This window comes from Cricetulus griseus, chromosome 7 (assembly GCF_003668045.3).
Source record: "Cricetulus griseus strain 17A/GY chromosome 7, alternate assembly CriGri-PICRH-1.0, whole genome shotgun sequence".
Classification (NCBI taxonomy): domain Eukaryota; kingdom Metazoa; phylum Chordata; class Mammalia; order Rodentia; family Cricetidae; genus Cricetulus; species Cricetulus griseus.
In genome coordinates, this window is record NC_048600.1 from 44,156,415 (window position 1) to 44,172,325 (window position 15,911).

The 15,911-nt window shown below is 50.7% G+C and overlaps 1 protein-coding gene across 9 annotated transcripts in view; it reads left to right on the plus strand.

Annotated features, from left to right (window-relative positions):
- Pkd1 (polycystin 1, transient receptor potential channel interacting) overlaps positions 1 to 15,911 on the plus strand; it is a 51,179-nt gene that overhangs the window by 24,162 nt on the left and 11,106 nt on the right. For 5 of the 9 annotated variants that reach the window (XM_027424935.2, XM_035447851.1, XM_027424937.2 and 2 more), the window contains exons 11-28: positions 242 to 994; positions 1,827 to 1,958; positions 2,167 to 2,342; positions 2,653 to 2,786; positions 3,376 to 6,998; positions 7,185 to 7,334; positions 8,380 to 8,523; positions 8,610 to 8,889; positions 8,957 to 9,170; positions 9,222 to 9,399; positions 9,709 to 9,861; positions 10,798 to 10,942; positions 11,032 to 11,649; positions 12,160 to 12,316; positions 12,506 to 12,758; positions 12,883 to 13,078; positions 15,423 to 15,593; positions 15,670 to 15,813. In XM_027424935.2, the coding sequence (XP_027280736.1) occupies positions 242 to 994; positions 1,827 to 1,958; positions 2,167 to 2,342; positions 2,653 to 2,786; positions 3,376 to 6,998; positions 7,185 to 7,334; positions 8,380 to 8,523; positions 8,610 to 8,889; positions 8,957 to 9,170; positions 9,222 to 9,399; positions 9,709 to 9,861; positions 10,798 to 10,942; positions 11,032 to 11,649; positions 12,160 to 12,316; positions 12,506 to 12,758; positions 12,883 to 13,078; positions 15,423 to 15,593; positions 15,670 to 15,813 (7,621 nt within the window). The remainder of the gene's footprint in view (positions 1 to 241; positions 995 to 1,826; positions 1,959 to 2,166; positions 2,343 to 2,652; positions 2,787 to 3,375; positions 6,999 to 7,184; positions 7,335 to 8,379; positions 8,524 to 8,609; positions 8,890 to 8,956; positions 9,171 to 9,221; positions 9,400 to 9,708; positions 9,862 to 10,797; positions 10,943 to 11,031; positions 11,650 to 12,159; positions 12,317 to 12,505; positions 12,759 to 12,882; positions 13,079 to 15,422; positions 15,594 to 15,669; positions 15,814 to 15,911) is intronic. The other 4 variants (XM_027424938.2, XM_027424940.2, XM_027424939.2 and 1 more) reach the window with 1 other exon arrangement.

Genomic DNA, 15,911 nt, shown 5'->3' on the forward strand with positions numbered 1-15,911 from the left:
AATATGCCTGAGAAAGTAATTTTCACCTGTGACAATCACTCTTGTTACATCTTCCTGTTCGAGTCCCCTGTGTTAACAGTATCCTGTTTTGTCTCAGCCATGGATGCCTTGGAGCAGGGACTCTGAAGTACCATTGACAGTGCTGAGACCTGAGATGGGTGTCCTGTCTACTCTTTCAGTAGTTTATAGTTTTTTTGTTTATCATGGGGATACAATACAATATTGCTTCCCTCTTCTATAGGTCACCCTCCATGGCCAGGATGTCCCTGTGCTCCCTGGTGACCTCATTGGCCTACAACATGATGCTGGCCCAGGTACCCTTCTACACTGTCCCCTGGCTTCCAGCTGTCCTGGCCAAGCCCTGTACCTTTCCACCAATGCCTCAGATTGGCTGACCCACCTGCCTGTCCATCTGGAAGAAGTTTGGGCTGGCTCTGCCTGCTCGCTACAGCTGCTCTTAGTAACAGAGCAGCTAACCCCGCTGCTGGGCTTTGGGTCTAATCCTGGACTACAGCATCCTGGGCGCTATGAGGTCCGGGCTACAGTGGGCAACAGTGTGTCCAGGTACAACTTGTCCTGCAGCTTCAGTGTGGTCTCCCGTGTGTCTGGGCTGAGAGTCATTCACCCTATCCCCCTTGATGGGCATCTCTACGTGCCAACCAATGGCTCAGTCTTGGTGCTTCAGGTGGACTCTGGTGCTAATGCCACCGCCACAGCTCACTGGTTTGAGGGCAATGTTAGTGCTCCCTTTGAGGATGCCTGCCCTCCTGAGGTGGATATTCTCAAGAAAGACTGCACTGAAGAGTCTAATGGCACCCTGTTCTCAGTGTTGGTGCTGCCTAGGCTTACGGAAGGGGATCATGCAATGGACATTGTGGCACAGAATGGAGCCAGCCAGGCCAATCTCAGCTTGAGAGTAACAGCTGAGGAACCCATCTATGGCCTCCGTGCTGTACCAAGCCCCGAGGCCCGTGTGCTGCAGGGCATCCTGGTGGTAAGTATGGCCTGCAACCTAGCCCTCTAAATTATGAAAACAGGAAGCCTCCTTCCATTAAGGAAGCCCTTCAGCTGTCCTCCAGGGATAAGTTTCCTTTACATGGTTTCCATGTTGGGGAGCCCTTGTCCTCTTAGTGATTTTATCTCTCCTTAGTGGTGCCGGGATGGAACCTAGGGACTTGTGCATGGTAGGCAAGTTTTACTGCTGTGAGTGCTCCTGAGAATCATTTAGAAATTTGTAAGTTACTGAAGGTCACAGCTAGAACAGCTGTTCTACAGACTCAAGTTTTTTTCTACTTCAGGTTTTGTTTTGTTTTAAGACAGGATTTCTCTCTGTGTAGCCTAAGCTATTCTAGGTCCTGGAACTTGCTCTGTAGACCAGGCTGGCCTAGAACTCACAGAGATCTGTCTGCCTCTGGGATTAAAGGCCAAGCTACTCTTGAGGTTTTTTTTTTTGCAGGGGGGTGTTGGTGTTTCAAGACAGGGTTTCTCTGTGGCTTTGGAGGCTGTCCTGCAACTAGCTCTTGTAGACCAGGCTGGTCTGGAACTTACAGAGATCCCCCTGCCTCTGCCTCCCGAGTGCTGGGATTAAAGGTGTGCACTACCAACGCCTGGCTACACCTGCTCTTTATTGACCTGGGTCAACATCCAAGACTATGAACATGGATATCTTGTAATCAGGGCTCAGATGGTAGACCCCACACTGTTCACTATGCACCACATTCAAAATCCTCTAGTATGTCTGATGGGTCAGATGGGGCCAAGGGCAGAGTCAACCCCAGGCTGGGGAAAAAGTCATAGCTTTGGCCAACATCATGTCCTTTTCCTAGCGGTACAGCCCCATGGTAGAGGCTGGCTCAGATGTGGCTTTCCGGTGGACCATTGATGACAAGCAGTCCCTGACTTTCCACAACACTGTCTTCAATGTAATCTACCAGACTGCCGCCATCTTCAAGCTCTCGGTAGGCAGGGGCCAATGGAGGGAGGCATGGGGTCCTGGGATATCTGGGTGCTCACTTTGCCTTCTGTTCTGCTTTGCTTTGCCCCTGAGGACCCTGCTGCAGCTGTGGGTGAGTGTGGGGAGGCTGCTGAGTCGGGGCTCGAGGCCTTTCACCCATTGGTCTATCCTTGCAACCTCTGGGCCATACCCACTGATGCCTGTCTCCTCAGCTGACAGCCTCTAACCATGTGAGCAACGTTACCGTGAACTACAATGTCACTGTGGAGCGGATGAACAAGATGCGGGGGCTGTGGGTGTCCGCAGTGCCTGCTGTGTTGCCCCCCAATGCCACACTGGTACTGACGGGTGGTGTGCTGGTGGACTCAGCTGTGGAGGTGGCCTTCCTGTGAGTGCCTCTGGGCCTAGGGAGGGGGAGTGGCTAGCTGAACAGCACCTGGGTTGGGACAGGCATCAGGTTCTCATTTCAGCCCCTAGCATTTATCCTGGAATCCTGACTCAGAGCTACAGTTTTCTCTTCTATTGGGAGTGCTGGTGGGTAGAACCATGTGAGGGGCAGAGGTCCTGGTATAGTAGAGCCAAGGTAGTACCTTGAACCCATGAACCAGGAAAAAAATGATTGTAGAAGTTGATTAAGAGCCAGGGGGCACCCTGTCTACTCATCTTGTCTGCTCACTGTTTGCCTGCTGACCCGGCAGGTGGAACTTTGGGGATGGGGAGCAGGTTCTCCGCCACTTCAAGCCTCCATATGACGAGTCCTTCCAGGTCCCGGACCCCACAGTGGCCCAGGTGCTGGTGGAACACAATACTACGCATATTTACGCCACCCCAGGTGAGGGGTGGGGCCATTGCCTTTTAGGTTCTGACTAGACAGCCTGCCTTTGGGTATGACATTCCATATCACTCTTGCTTTGTCCCAGCCTGGGTTGGTGGAGAAAAGCCCTTACTTGGGTAAAGGAGGGCGCCTAGACATTGAGGAGTGGGGTGGGTTGGCAGGGTCCCCAAGGCCTCAGTTTAAATCTACCAGGAACTAGGTCCTCTAGCCTTCAATGAAGCCTTTGGGGAGAGTAAGATGGAGTCATTGTTTAATTATTTTAAAAGCTCCTGAAGCTGCATCCTGTTATATCTCCTCTCCACCACTTGGCATATGATACTCACGCTGGGCTCTCATTCATGGTTGTGGGGTGTTCACTTCCATATTCGCCCTTGGGCAGTTGTGTTTAAGAATGGTCTTGTCCATTTTCTTGCTCATTGTGGACTCTTGGGTACTTTGCCCTGTTCATGATCTGGATATGAACACCTTCTGGGCCTAGTCCAAGAGCATAGTTGTTCAAGCTTTGAGAAATACTGTCCCTGTGCAGTAACAGGTGCTAGGTGGGGATTTTGTGAGCAGGAAGTCCCACTTGGGCCTGTCTCCACAGGCGAGTACAACTTGACCGTCCTTGTGTCCAATACCTATGAGAACCTGACGCAGCAGGTGCCTGTGAGTGTACGCACTGTGCTCCCCAATGTGGCTATTGGCATGAGCAGCAACTTCCTGGTGGCCGGCCAACCTATCACCTTCTTCCCATACCCACTGCCCTCAGCTGATGGTGTTCTTTATACATGGGACTTTGGGGATGGATCCCCTGTCCTAATACAGAGCCAACCAGCACTCAACCACACCTACACCATGACGGGCACGTACAGAGTCATCTTGGAGGTTAACAACACAGTGAGCAGTGTGGCAGCACACATAGACATCCATGTCTTCCAGGAGTTACATGGTCTGACTGTGTATTTGAGCCCATTTGTGGAACAGGGAGCCCCCATGGTAGTCAGTGCTACTGTGGAGTCAGGTGACAACATTACATGGACATTTGACATGGGAGATGGCACAGTATTCACAGGCCCTGAGGCTACAGTGCAGCATGTGTATCTTCAGGCCCAGAACTACACAGTGACAGTAGTAGCAGCCAGCCCTGTTGGTCACTTGTCCCAGAGTTTGCATGTGCAAGTGTTTGTCCTGGAGGTATTACGAATAGAACCCTCTACCTGCATCCCCACGCAGCCCAATGCCCAGCTTATTGCCCATGTCACTGGGAATCCTGCCCATTATCTCTTTGATTGGACCTTTGGGGATGGCTCTTCCAATGTGACTGTCCATGGACATCCAATAGTGACTCACAACTTCACAAGGAGTGGCATATTCCCACTGGCGTTGGTCCTGTCAAGCCATGTGAACAAGGCACATTACTTTACCAGCATCTGTGTGGAACCAGAGATACGCAACATCACCCTGCAGCCTGAGAGGCAGTTTGTGAAGCTTGGGGATGAAGCCTGGCTGGTTGCCTACTCTTGGCCCCCGTTTCCCTACCACTACACCTGGGATTTTGGCACTGAAGATGCCACCCACACCCATACTGGGGGCTCTGAAGTGACATTTATCTACCGAGAACCAGGCTCCTACTTGGTGATAGTCACTGTGTCCAACAACATCTCTGCTTCCAATGACTCGGCTTTTGTGGAGGTACAGGAACCTGTGTTAGTCAGTGGCATCCAGATCAATGGCTCCCATGTGCTGGAGCTGCAGCAGCCTTATCTGTTCTCAGCAGTGGGCAGTGGGAGCCCTGCTACCTACCTGTGGGAACTGGGAGACGGTAGTCAGCAAGAGGGCCCTGATGTCACCCATATCTACAGTACCACTGGTGACTTCACTGTCAGGGTGTTTGGCTGGAATGAAGTGAGCCGCAGTGAGGCCCAGCTCAATATCACAGTGAAGCAGCGTGTGCGGGGTCTCACCATCAATGCAAGCCGCACAGTGGTACCCTTGAATGGCAGTGTAAGCTTTAGCACCTTGTTGGAGGTGGGTAGTGATGTTCACTACTCCTGGGTGCTCTGTGACCGATGTACACCCATCCCAGGCGGCCCCACTATTTCCTATACCTTCCGTTCAGTGGGTACTTTCAATATTATTGTCACAGCTGAAAACGAGGTGGGTTCTGCCCAGGACAGCATCTTCATCTACGTTCTGCAGCTCATTGAGGGGCTGCAGGTAGTGGGAGGTGGTGGCAGCTGCTGTTTCCCCACCAACTATACATTGCAGCTGCAAGCTGCAGTTAGGGATGGCACCAACATCTCCTATAGCTGGACAGCCCAGCAGGATGGCGGCCTCACCCTCACTGGCAGTGGCAAGAGCTTTTCTCTCACTGCACTTAAGGCTAGCACCTACCATATCCATCTCAGGGCCACCAACATGTTGGGTAGTGCCTCAGCCAACCGCACCATAGACTTTGTGGAGCCTGTGGAGTGTCTAATCTTATCTGCATCCCCCAATCCAGCTGCTGTCAATGTAAGCCTCACCCTTGGTGCTGAAGTGGCTGGTGGCAGTGGTGTTGTTTACACTTGGTACCTGGAGGAAGGAGTGAGTTGGGAGACTTCATCACCATCTACCACCCATACCTTTGCTACCGCTGGCCTGCATTTGGTTAGAGTCACAGCTGAGAACCAGTTGGGCTCAGTTAATGCCACAATTGAAGTGGCCATACAGGTGCCTGTGGGTGGCCTAAGCATCAGAACCAGTGAGCCAGATAAGATCTTTGTGGCAGCTGGCTCCAATGTATCCTTTTGGGGTCAGTTGGCTACAGGTACCAATGTGAGTTGGTGCTGGACCTTGCCCGGTGGCACTAAGCATAGCCAGTACATTGCTGTGCACCTCCCCACTGCTGGCAACTTCTCTGTGCAGCTTAATGCTTCCAATGCAGTCAGCTGGGTCTTAGCCATGTACAGTCTCACAGTAGAGGAGCCTATTAAGAGCCCAGTGCTGTGGGCCAGCCCCATGGTGGTGGCACTTGGGCAGCCAGTCCATTTTCAAATCTTGTTAACTGCTGGCTCTGCTGTTACTTTCCGACTTCGGGTTGACGGATCTACCCCTGAAGTGCTCCCTGGTCCCCATTTCTCCCATACCTTCTTTCTGGTTGGAGACCATATTGTAAACGTGCAGGCTGAGAACCATGTGAGCCGTGCCCAGGCACAGGTTCACATCTTAGTGCTAGAGGCTGTTGTTGGGCTGCAGGTACCCAACTGCTGTGAGCCAGGCATGGCCACAGGCACTGAGAAGAACTTCACAGCCCGGGTGCAGCGGGGCTCTCAGGTTGACTATGCCTGGTACTTCTCCTTGCAAAAGGTTCAGGGTGACTCTTTGGTCATTTTGTCGGGCCGTGATGTCACCTACACGCCCATGGCTGCAGGGTTACTGGAAATCCATGTTCGTGCCTTCAACAAACTGGGTGGTGTGAACCTCACACTAATGATGGAAGTCCAGGATATCATCCAGTATGTGAAACTTCAAAGTGGCCGTTGCTTTACCAATCACTCAGCTCGATTTGAGGCTGCTACAAGCCCTAGTCCCCGGCGTGTAGCCTATCATTGGGACTTTGGGGATGGGACTCCAGTACAGGATACAGATGAGTCCTGGGCTGACCACTACTACCTGCATCCTGGGGACTACCATGTAGAAGTGAATGCCACCAATCTAGTGAGTTTTTTTGTGGCACAGGCCACAGTGACTGTCCAGGTGCTGGCCTGCAGGGAGCCTGAGGTAGAGGTAGCACTGCCTCTGCAGGTGCTGATGCGACGCTCCCAGCGCAACTATCTAGAGGCCCATGTTGATCTACGCAACTGTGTCTCCTACCAAACTGAGTACCGCTGGGAGATATATCGTACTGCCAGCTGTCAACGGCCAGGACGTATGGCTCAAATGGTACTTCCCGGTGTAGATGTGAGCCGGCCCCAGCTGGTGGTGCCACGTCTGGCTTTGCCTGTGGGCCACTACTGCTTTGTGTTTGTGGTTTCATTTGGGGACACACCATTGGCACGGAGCATCCAGGCAAACGTGACAGTAGCTGCTGAACGTCTGGTACCCATCATTGAAGGTGGCTCATACCGGGTATGGTCAGACACACAGGACCTGGTGCTGGATGGTAGCAAGTCCTATGACCCTAATCTGGAGGATGGTGACCAGACGCCACTCAACTTCCATTGGGCCTGCGTGGCTTCAACACAGGTCAGCTATGGGAACTTGGGGTGACAGGTCCTTCCTTTCCTGCCTCCTCTGTCTCATGCATCCATGTCTAGTAAGTGCTTAGCACTTGAATTATTCCTGGGGTGGGCCTTAGCCTCAGTACAGGAAAAGGTCTTCTAAGCTAGGCTCTGATTTGAGACTAAATAATTTCCATATTTGCTCTCACAGAGTGAGGCAGGTGGCTGTGTGCTGAACTTCGGGCCCCGTGGGAGCAGTGTGGTCACCATCCCCTTTGAGCGCCTAGAAGCTGGTGTTGAATATACCTTCAACCTCATAGTGTGGAAAGGAGGCCGGAAAGAGGAAGCCACCAACCAGACGGTGGGTTGTGTTCCCATGCCCCTCAGTTTGGCCTCACACCAGGACAGTACCTTCTCCAACCTGGTTTTTGTCGGTCACAGCTGTAGTAGTCGCAGGGTCTGTGAATACTCTCTAACCTAGTGCTGATTTTGGTAAATTACCAAGTTAGCATTGCTTCTATCTGAAAATCCAGGGCACAACTATGGTGAGTTTTCAGAGGACAGGTAGGCATGGTGGCACACTCCTGTGTAATCCTAGCACTTAGAGAGTGGAGGTAAGAAGATCAAGAGTTCTAATTTAGTCTCACCAACATAATGATAGCCTGTGTCCAAAAACCAAGACAAAATCTTAAGTCATACAAGCACTGCAGTTTGCAAAAAAGGAACTTTATGCTACCTGCATGAAAGGTCAATAGTAAGAAACCCAAATCCTTTGCCCACCTGGGTAGTAACACCTGGCCACAAAAAGCTTGTCCTTGCTTCTGGGGCAGTGAGTCAGTTCTTGCTCAAACATCTGCCCTGGACTTCCCATAAAGGTGAGGACCAATGTGTAAGTGATGGCCACTTCTGTTGCTTTGGGATGGGTCCTGCCAATGTGTGGAGGGGTGCTGGGCTATTTTGGTGCCTCAGATTAAGGTTGTCTCCCCAGCACCAGGCCTTCTCAGGTCACCTATCTGGAGATGGTGTACCTAGTAAAGTTCTGGAGTGGGCACTCAGCAGGTCCTGCCTGCCTGAGCTCACCCAGGTCCCACCCAGGTCTGGGACAGGGCTATAAAAAAAAGCAAAAACAAAACAAAACCCTAACTAACTGACTTCCCGAGTACTTTGCTTCTATCATCAGTAGGTTCCCATGTTTCCTACTGCCAGGCCAGCAAGGCCCTGGACTTACACCAGCTAGCAAGCCCTTCTGGATTTTCTGGTTAGCGCTTACTTGATTCACTCACCCAGTGATACAACCTGGAATTTGGGCCAAACAGAAATGGCCTAGTCTAGGAATCTAGGAAGCCCTGCCCAGCCCAGCCAAGCAAGAAGGTGGAGCCTCCTTGTGACATGCTTGTCTCTTCTAGGTGCTGATCCGAAGTGGTCGAGTACCTATTGTGTCTCTTCAGTGTGTATCCTGCAAGGCACAAGCAGTATATGAAGTGAGCCGAAGTTCCTATGTGTACTTGGAGGGTCACTGCCACAACTGCAGCAGTGGCTCTAAGCAAGGGGTGAGTAGCAGCAGTCAGGGGCAAGTCCCCTGGTAAGGTACCCAGGGCACCACTCTCACCATGTCCTCCATGCTTTCATCATGCAGCGCTGGGCAGCACGAACTTTCAGCAATAAGACTCTGGTGCTGGATAAGACAACAACATCCACGGGTAGCACCGGCATGCATCTGGTGGTGCGGCAGGGCGCACTTCGTGATGGGGAGGGCTACATCTTCACGCTCACTGTGCTGGGCCACTCAGGCGAGGAGGAGGGCTGTGCCTCCATTCGCCTCTCACCCAACCGTCCTCCACTTGGAGGCTCCTGTCGCCTGTTCCCATTGGATGCTGTGCGTGGCCTCACCACTAAGGTGTACTTTGAATGCACAGGTGAGTGTGGTTTACCTGGGGAGGCTGGTGTGGGCCTGGACTCTGTACTGATGCCATGTGTCTATAGGCTGGCGTGATGCAGAAGATGGTGGAGCTCCACTGGTATATGCCCTATTGCTGAAGCGCTGTCGCCAGAGCTACTGTGAGAATTTCTGCATCTATAAGGGCAGTCTTTCCACCTATGGGGCTGTCCTGCCTCCTGGATTCCAGCCCCTTTTTGTGGTCGGTCTTACTGTGGTTGTACAAGACCAGCTTGGTGCTGCTGTTGTTGCACTTAACAGGTGAGTTGAACCCTGGGGAGGGAACGCAAGCTTACCACCACTTGCTTACAGTCTACTTCTACCCTCCAGGTCTCTGACCATTGTCCTGCCAGAACCCAGTGGTAATCCTGTAGACCTCATACCTTGGCTGTACAGCCTGACTGCCAGTGTGCTGCCTGGGCTACTGAGGCAGGCTGACCCCCAGCATGTTATCGAGTACTCTCTAGCCCTCATTACGGTGCTCAATGAGGTCAGTGCATATGGATAGAAAAGGATCCCTTGTGAGTGGACTGAAATCATGCACTTCAAACCAATGAAGTCCCCTAGTATCTTTGGATGCTAAGTCCTACCCATAGTAGCTACAACATACTAGGTCCTTCCCAAGGTCAGCTTTCCCACAGTATCCTCTTGATACCCTGAACCCTATATATGACCTGAATTACCCTTGATCTTTAAATCCCTGCCCATGCCTCATAACTGTATTGTGGCACCCTTGACAAGTATCACAGGGAGGCCTGTCCTCCTCTCATGGTTCTTCTATGTTCCCTGTCTCCTCCAGTATGAGCAGGCCCCCGATATGGTGTCAGAGCCCAACCATGAGCAGCAGCTGCGAGCCCAAATTCGTAAGAACATCACAGAGACCCTGATTTCCCTGCGGGTCAACACTGTGGATGACATCCAGCAGATCACTGCAGCACTGGCCCAGTGCATGGTAAGACAGATGCAGCCTTCAGCACTATGCACGGGCCCTGTACAGTATGAATAGGACTTCCAAACTGGGAAGCTCTTTATGGCCTGTGCCAGTTTTCTGCAGCCTCACTGTTTGAGCAGCCTCCCAGTATGAGCCCACATGTTCTTCTGGTGATTATAGGATGTTTCTGGAAAGAGTAGTCTAGGTATGTGTGCCCTCTCATCAGGCCTATAGTCATGTCCCACTTTAACTAGGCTTATCTATTGAACCTATGAGGTATCCGTTTTCCAAGCTGTAGACTTGTGAGCCTGACAACCCATATCTGATAGGAAGGCACTCTGTCAGGGTGAGGGTCAGTATAGGGACCAGTAGAATAGCCAAGTCCTGGGCTGGAGAGATGGCTCAGGGGTTTAGAGCACTGCCTGTTCTTCCAGAGGTCCTGAGTTCAATTCCCAGCAACCACATGGTGGCTCCCAACCATCTGTAATGTAGTCTGGTGCCAAATCTTAAAAAAAAAAAAAAAAAAAAAAAAAAAAAAAAAAGAATAGCCAAGTCCTCAGAGGACAGAGATTCAGGGACCTCTGGATAAAGGTCACTATTACCATGTGGATTCTATGCCCTTGAGTGTATCTAGATTTGGACTCTAGCCAAGGCCTTGACATCTGCCTTGATTTTAGTCGTGGAAGCAGGTAGCTGTGGTAATTAGTATGTAGGCTCCAGGAAGAACTTGGCCACATCCTTGGGTTGGGAGGAGCCATAGAGGAAGTCTTAGCAAGGAAAGCCTTGAAGACTTCCATCCACACACGTGCTCAGTGCAGGTTAGAGGCAGGAAGCTGCCTAGAATCCCAGCCAATGTGAGGAGACAGAGCCATTTAGTGGTATGGGGGTGGGGACCATAGATGCCATGAGTCTGTGTGCTGTGGATGGGTCTGGAGGTCATGCTGATCTCCCTCAAAGGTGTCCAGCAGGGAGCTCATGTGCCGGCCATGCCTGAAGAAGATGCTGCAGAAGCTGGAGGGCATGATGCGAATCTTGCAAGCTGAAACCACTGAGGGTACCATGACCCCCACTACCATTGCTGACAGCATCCTCAATATCACAGGTGCATAAGCTGCCCCTCCCATCCCGTAGCCTCCCCTCCAGCTCTTACTACCTCTTCTCAATATCCCTTACTTACTTTGCCTCTCCCAGGTGACCTCATCCACCTGGCCAGTTTGGACATGCAGGGCCCACAGCTGGAGCTGGGGGCTGAGCCGCCCTCGCTGATAGTAGCATCCAAGGCCTACAACCTCTCATCAGCCCTCATGTGTATCCTCATGCGTTCCAGAGTACTCAATGAGGAGCCTCTGGCCCTGGTGGGCGAAGAGATTGTGGCCCTGGGCAAGCGCTCAGACCCACTCAGCCTTCTGTGTTATGGCAAAACCTTGGGACCAAGCTGCCATTTCTCCATTCCTGAGGCCTTCAGTGGGGCCCTGTCCAACCTCAGTGATGTAGTGCAACTCATTTTCCTTGTGGATTCTAACCCTTTTCCCTTTGGCTACATTAGTAACTACACTGTCTCCACCAAAGTGGCATCTATGGCATTCCAGACACAGGCTGGTACCCAGATCCCTATTGAACGGCTGGCCTCAGAGCGTGCCATCACAGTAAAGGTGCCAAACAACTCAGACCAGACTTCCCAGGGCTCCCACAACCCTGCAGGCTCTACCATCATCCAGCCTCAGGCCTCAGTCAGTGCTGTGGTCACCGCAGACAACAGCAACCCTCAAGCTGGGCTGCATCTGAGGATCACTTACACAGTGCTTAATGGTGAGTGTTAGGGGTGGGCACATGACCTGCCTGTCCTTCTATCTTTGCCCCTGGGAAGATGCTATTTATGCAGATAGCCTTAAATTTGCAGTCACTGGTCCTGGGGGCTTGGCTAATACACAGTTTTTCTTCTGCCCTGGTTCCATAAAGCCCATATCGTTGTAGCCACGTAAAAACATGCCATGACATCTATGTGGAGATTCTTTTTCTTTTTCTTTCTTTTTTTTTTTTTGTTTCTTTTTTTTTTTTTTTTTTTTTTTTTTGAGACAGGGTTTCTCTGTGGCTTTGGAGGCTGTCCTGGAACTAGCTCTTGTAGACCAGGCTGGCTTCGAACTCACAGAGATCTACCTGCCTCTGCCTCCTGAGTGCTGGGATCAAAGGCGTGCACCACCACCTGGCCCATGTGGAGATTCTTATAATCTGTTTAGGTGACCCTCAAGCCTTATGACAACTTGCAGGGTCCCTAGGTTGATGAGCCTTTTGGTCTGATAGTGTGTATGTGTCCCCCAGAGCGCTACCTGTCTGAGGAGCCTGAGCCCTACCTGGCTGTCTACTTGCACTCAGTGTCGCAGCCCAATGAGTACAACTGCTCAGCCAGTAGGAGGATCAGCCTGGAGGTGCTTGGGGGTGCTGATCACAGGCCCTACACCTTCTTCATTGCCCCAGGGTGAGTGCTTCCCACTTGGGACCACAGAAATGGGCATTGCAGTGGGGAAGGAGGTGGGAAAAGGGTGAATGCAACTTGCCCTGCATTAGCCACAGGTATGTGGGCTAATTATGGAACCAGGGCAACAGGAAGGCTTGGCATGACATTCAGGGCCTTGGAGTCTGGCAGTGACACTACTATCTCTTGTAGGACTGGGGTACTGGGCAGGAGTTACTACTTGAACCTGACCAGCCATTTCCACTGGTCTGCACTGGAGGTGTCTGTTGGCCTGTATACATCCCTGTGCCAGTACTTCAATGAAGAAAAGATGATGTGGAGAACTGAGGGGATTGTACCCCTAGAGGAGACCTCACCCAGCCAGGCTGTCTGCCTTACCCGCCACCTTACTGCCTTTGGCGCCAGCCTTTTTGTGCCTCCCAGCCATGTCCAGTTCATCTTTCCTGTAAGTGATGCTCCTGTTCCTAGATCTTTTTCCATATTGAGAGCCTAGGGCATCCTGATTCCATCCTTAGAAACTAAAGTGCATGAGCTGAAGTCACCAGTACCTGATGATTCTTTCTTCCCAGGAACCTTCTGCAAGCATTAACTACATTGTCCTGCTTACATGTGCCGTATGTCTGGTGACCTATGTGGTCATGGCTGTGATCCTGCACAAGCTGGACCAGCTAGATGTTAGCCGAGTCCGTGTCATCCCGTTCTGTGGGAAGGGGGGGCGCTTCAAATATGAAATCCTGGTCAAGACTGGCTGGAGCCGAGGTTCGGGTAAGGAAAGGGTGATTAGGGGTGGGGATATGGCATCTGCCCTGGCCTAGACTCTGTAGTCTCAGTCCTGGACCCTGTCTGATGATTATGGGGACCAGTATCACAAAGCAAGGGCTCAGTTCTCAAAATGTTGTTAATAAGGACTTAGCTCATATATAAGAAAACAACTAATAGGGAAATTGTGAGTATAGCTCAATGGTAGAACGCTTACCCAGGATGCAAAGGTCCTTGGTTCCATCCACAGCACTGTACGAACACAAAGTTTATGTTCATTTCCTGAGAAAGACAACAGGTCCAAGAGCCAAGAATGTGCTCCTTACCCGGGCGGTGGTGGCGCACACCTTTAATCCCAGCACTCGGGAGGCAGAGGCAGGCGGATATATGTGAGTTCGAGACCAGCCTTGTCTAGAAAGAGCTAGTTCCAGGACAGCCTCCAAAAGCCACAGAGAAACCCTGTCTCGAAAAACCAAAAAAAAAAAAAAAAAAAAAAAAAAAAAAGAATGTGCTCCTTACTTCAGAGTGGAGCAGGCCTTACATACACGAAGTTCAAACTGCTCTATTATAACTGCTCTGTAGCCCCTAGTGTTTGCTTATTTTATTGGCTGAGGCAGGGTGCAGTCTCAACATGTAGCTCTGGGTGGCCTAGAACTCCTTGGGTAGACCAGGCTTGCCTCTCTGAGACCCACCTGCCTCTGCCTTGCAAGTCCTGAGATTAAAGGTAAAGGTGTAAGCCACCACACCCAGCTGATGTTTATTACTAGCATTAAAACTCATTATCAGGGCTGCAAAGATAGCTCAACAGGTAAAGGTAAATTGCTACCAAACCTGGCAACCTGAATTCGATTCCTAGGCCTCACAAGGTAAGAACAGACCCTATAGATAATCCTCTGAAATCCATATGTGCACTGTAGCTTGCACTCAATAAATAAAATGCAAAAACAAAACAATTAAAAAACAACTCAAGGTGTTTATCTGTGTATGGAAGCACATGCCTTTAATCCCAGCACTTGGGAGGCAGAGACAGGCAGATCTCTGAATTCTAGGCCAGCCTGGTCTACAGAGTGAGTTCCAGGACAGCCAGGGCTACACAGAAGCCCTGTCTTGGGGACTCACTCACTCTCTGGAAGTGAAAGCTTTTGGAAACTTCAAAATAGTGTGGTTACAGCTACTCAGTGACTTCTGGGACAAGTACATCCTGGCAAGTGTCATAGTCCAAGAATGAATTGACTTCAAACATTTTTCTTTTTGCTGTGACTGTTGTGAAATTTCCCTGGGAACTCTTTGGGAAGCTTTCAACAACATTTTCTGCAGAGACAGCCCACGCCTTTCTGTGACAACTTCCCTTGTTTACACAGAAAGTCTCTTTGCTGATAAATTCCAAGGCAAGAGCTTATTTCAACAATTTTGTTTATTTATTTTTTATTCTAATTTTATTTCTAGTGTTGCAGTTTTTCACTCATTATATTGATGTGTGCTTGAGATGGACTCAGAGCCCCTGCTGAGCACATGTTCTGTCCCTGAACTCCACCCCACACCCACCAGTTTTTATTTCTTTGCTATGCTTTCATTATTGCTGGCCAGTTCTCTCTTCTGAGGGCCCAGTTTTAAAAGCTGTGAGTTAATCTCTAGAGAGGAAAGGTGCTGTTGCCTGAGTGACTGAACTGCAGATGGTCCTGAGCATTGGCACGTGTATCCTGTCACATGACAGGCTGGTCAGGCTTACAACCCTGAGCTCAGCACCTATATCCTGGCACTGGAAGCCATGATGTTGTGAGCTTGGTGTTTGTTAACAAATTGAGGAACCCGGAATTGGGGTCTATTTGAACTATGCAAACTGGACCTTGTGGTGCAGGCCTATAACCCTAACTACTTGGGAGACTGAGACAGGAGGATCATACACTCAGGCAAATAAGGGCAGGTTCTAGGCTAGTTTGGGTGACTTAATGAGATCCTGTGCTAAAATAAAAAATGTTTTTTTAAAAAATGACTAAGGATGCCGGGCGTTGGTGGCACACCCCTTTAATCCCAGCACTCAGGAGGTAGAGGCAGGCGGATCTCTGTGAGTTCGAGGCCAGCCTGGTCTACAGAACAAGTGCCAGGATAGGCTCCAAAGCTACACAGAGAAACCCTGTCCCAAAAAACAAAAACAAAACAAAACAAAAGACTAAGGATGGAACTCAAAGGTAGGGCCCTGGGTTCAATATGCAGTAGTGTAAAGTAAAGTAGTAAAGTAAAAACCTCAAAACCTGTTAAAAGCTAAGGGCTCCCTGTATTATTGGCAAACAGGATGACTGATATGAGTTTCGTAATAATGAATAACAAACCAGAGTTCTCTGTTCTCCAGGTACCACGGCTCATGTAGGCATCATGTTGTATGGAGAGGACAGTCGTAGTGGCCACCGGCACTTAGATGGGGACAGAGCCTTTCATCGCAACAGTCTGGACATCTTCCAGATTGCCACCCCACACAGCCTGGGTAGCGTGTGGAAGATCCGAGTGTGGCATGACAACAAAGGTCTGAGTGAGAGCTGCTGCCACCCCTGCATCCTTCCAGCCTGCCTCAGTCCTCACCTGGGTTCCATTCTCCACAGGTCTCAGCCCCGCCTGGTTCCTGCAGCACATCATTGTCCGGGACCTGCAGAGTGCCCAAAGCACCTTCTTTCTGGTCAATGACTGGCTCTCTGTGGAGACTGAGGCCAATGGGGGCCTAGTGGAGAAGGAGGTGCTTGCAGCAAGTAAGGCTACCACCTTCCTTGGTAGTGGCAATAGGGAGAGGGGGATGACAATGGTGGGTGGCTGACTGTGCATCCCTGCTGTAAATCTGAACCCTCCC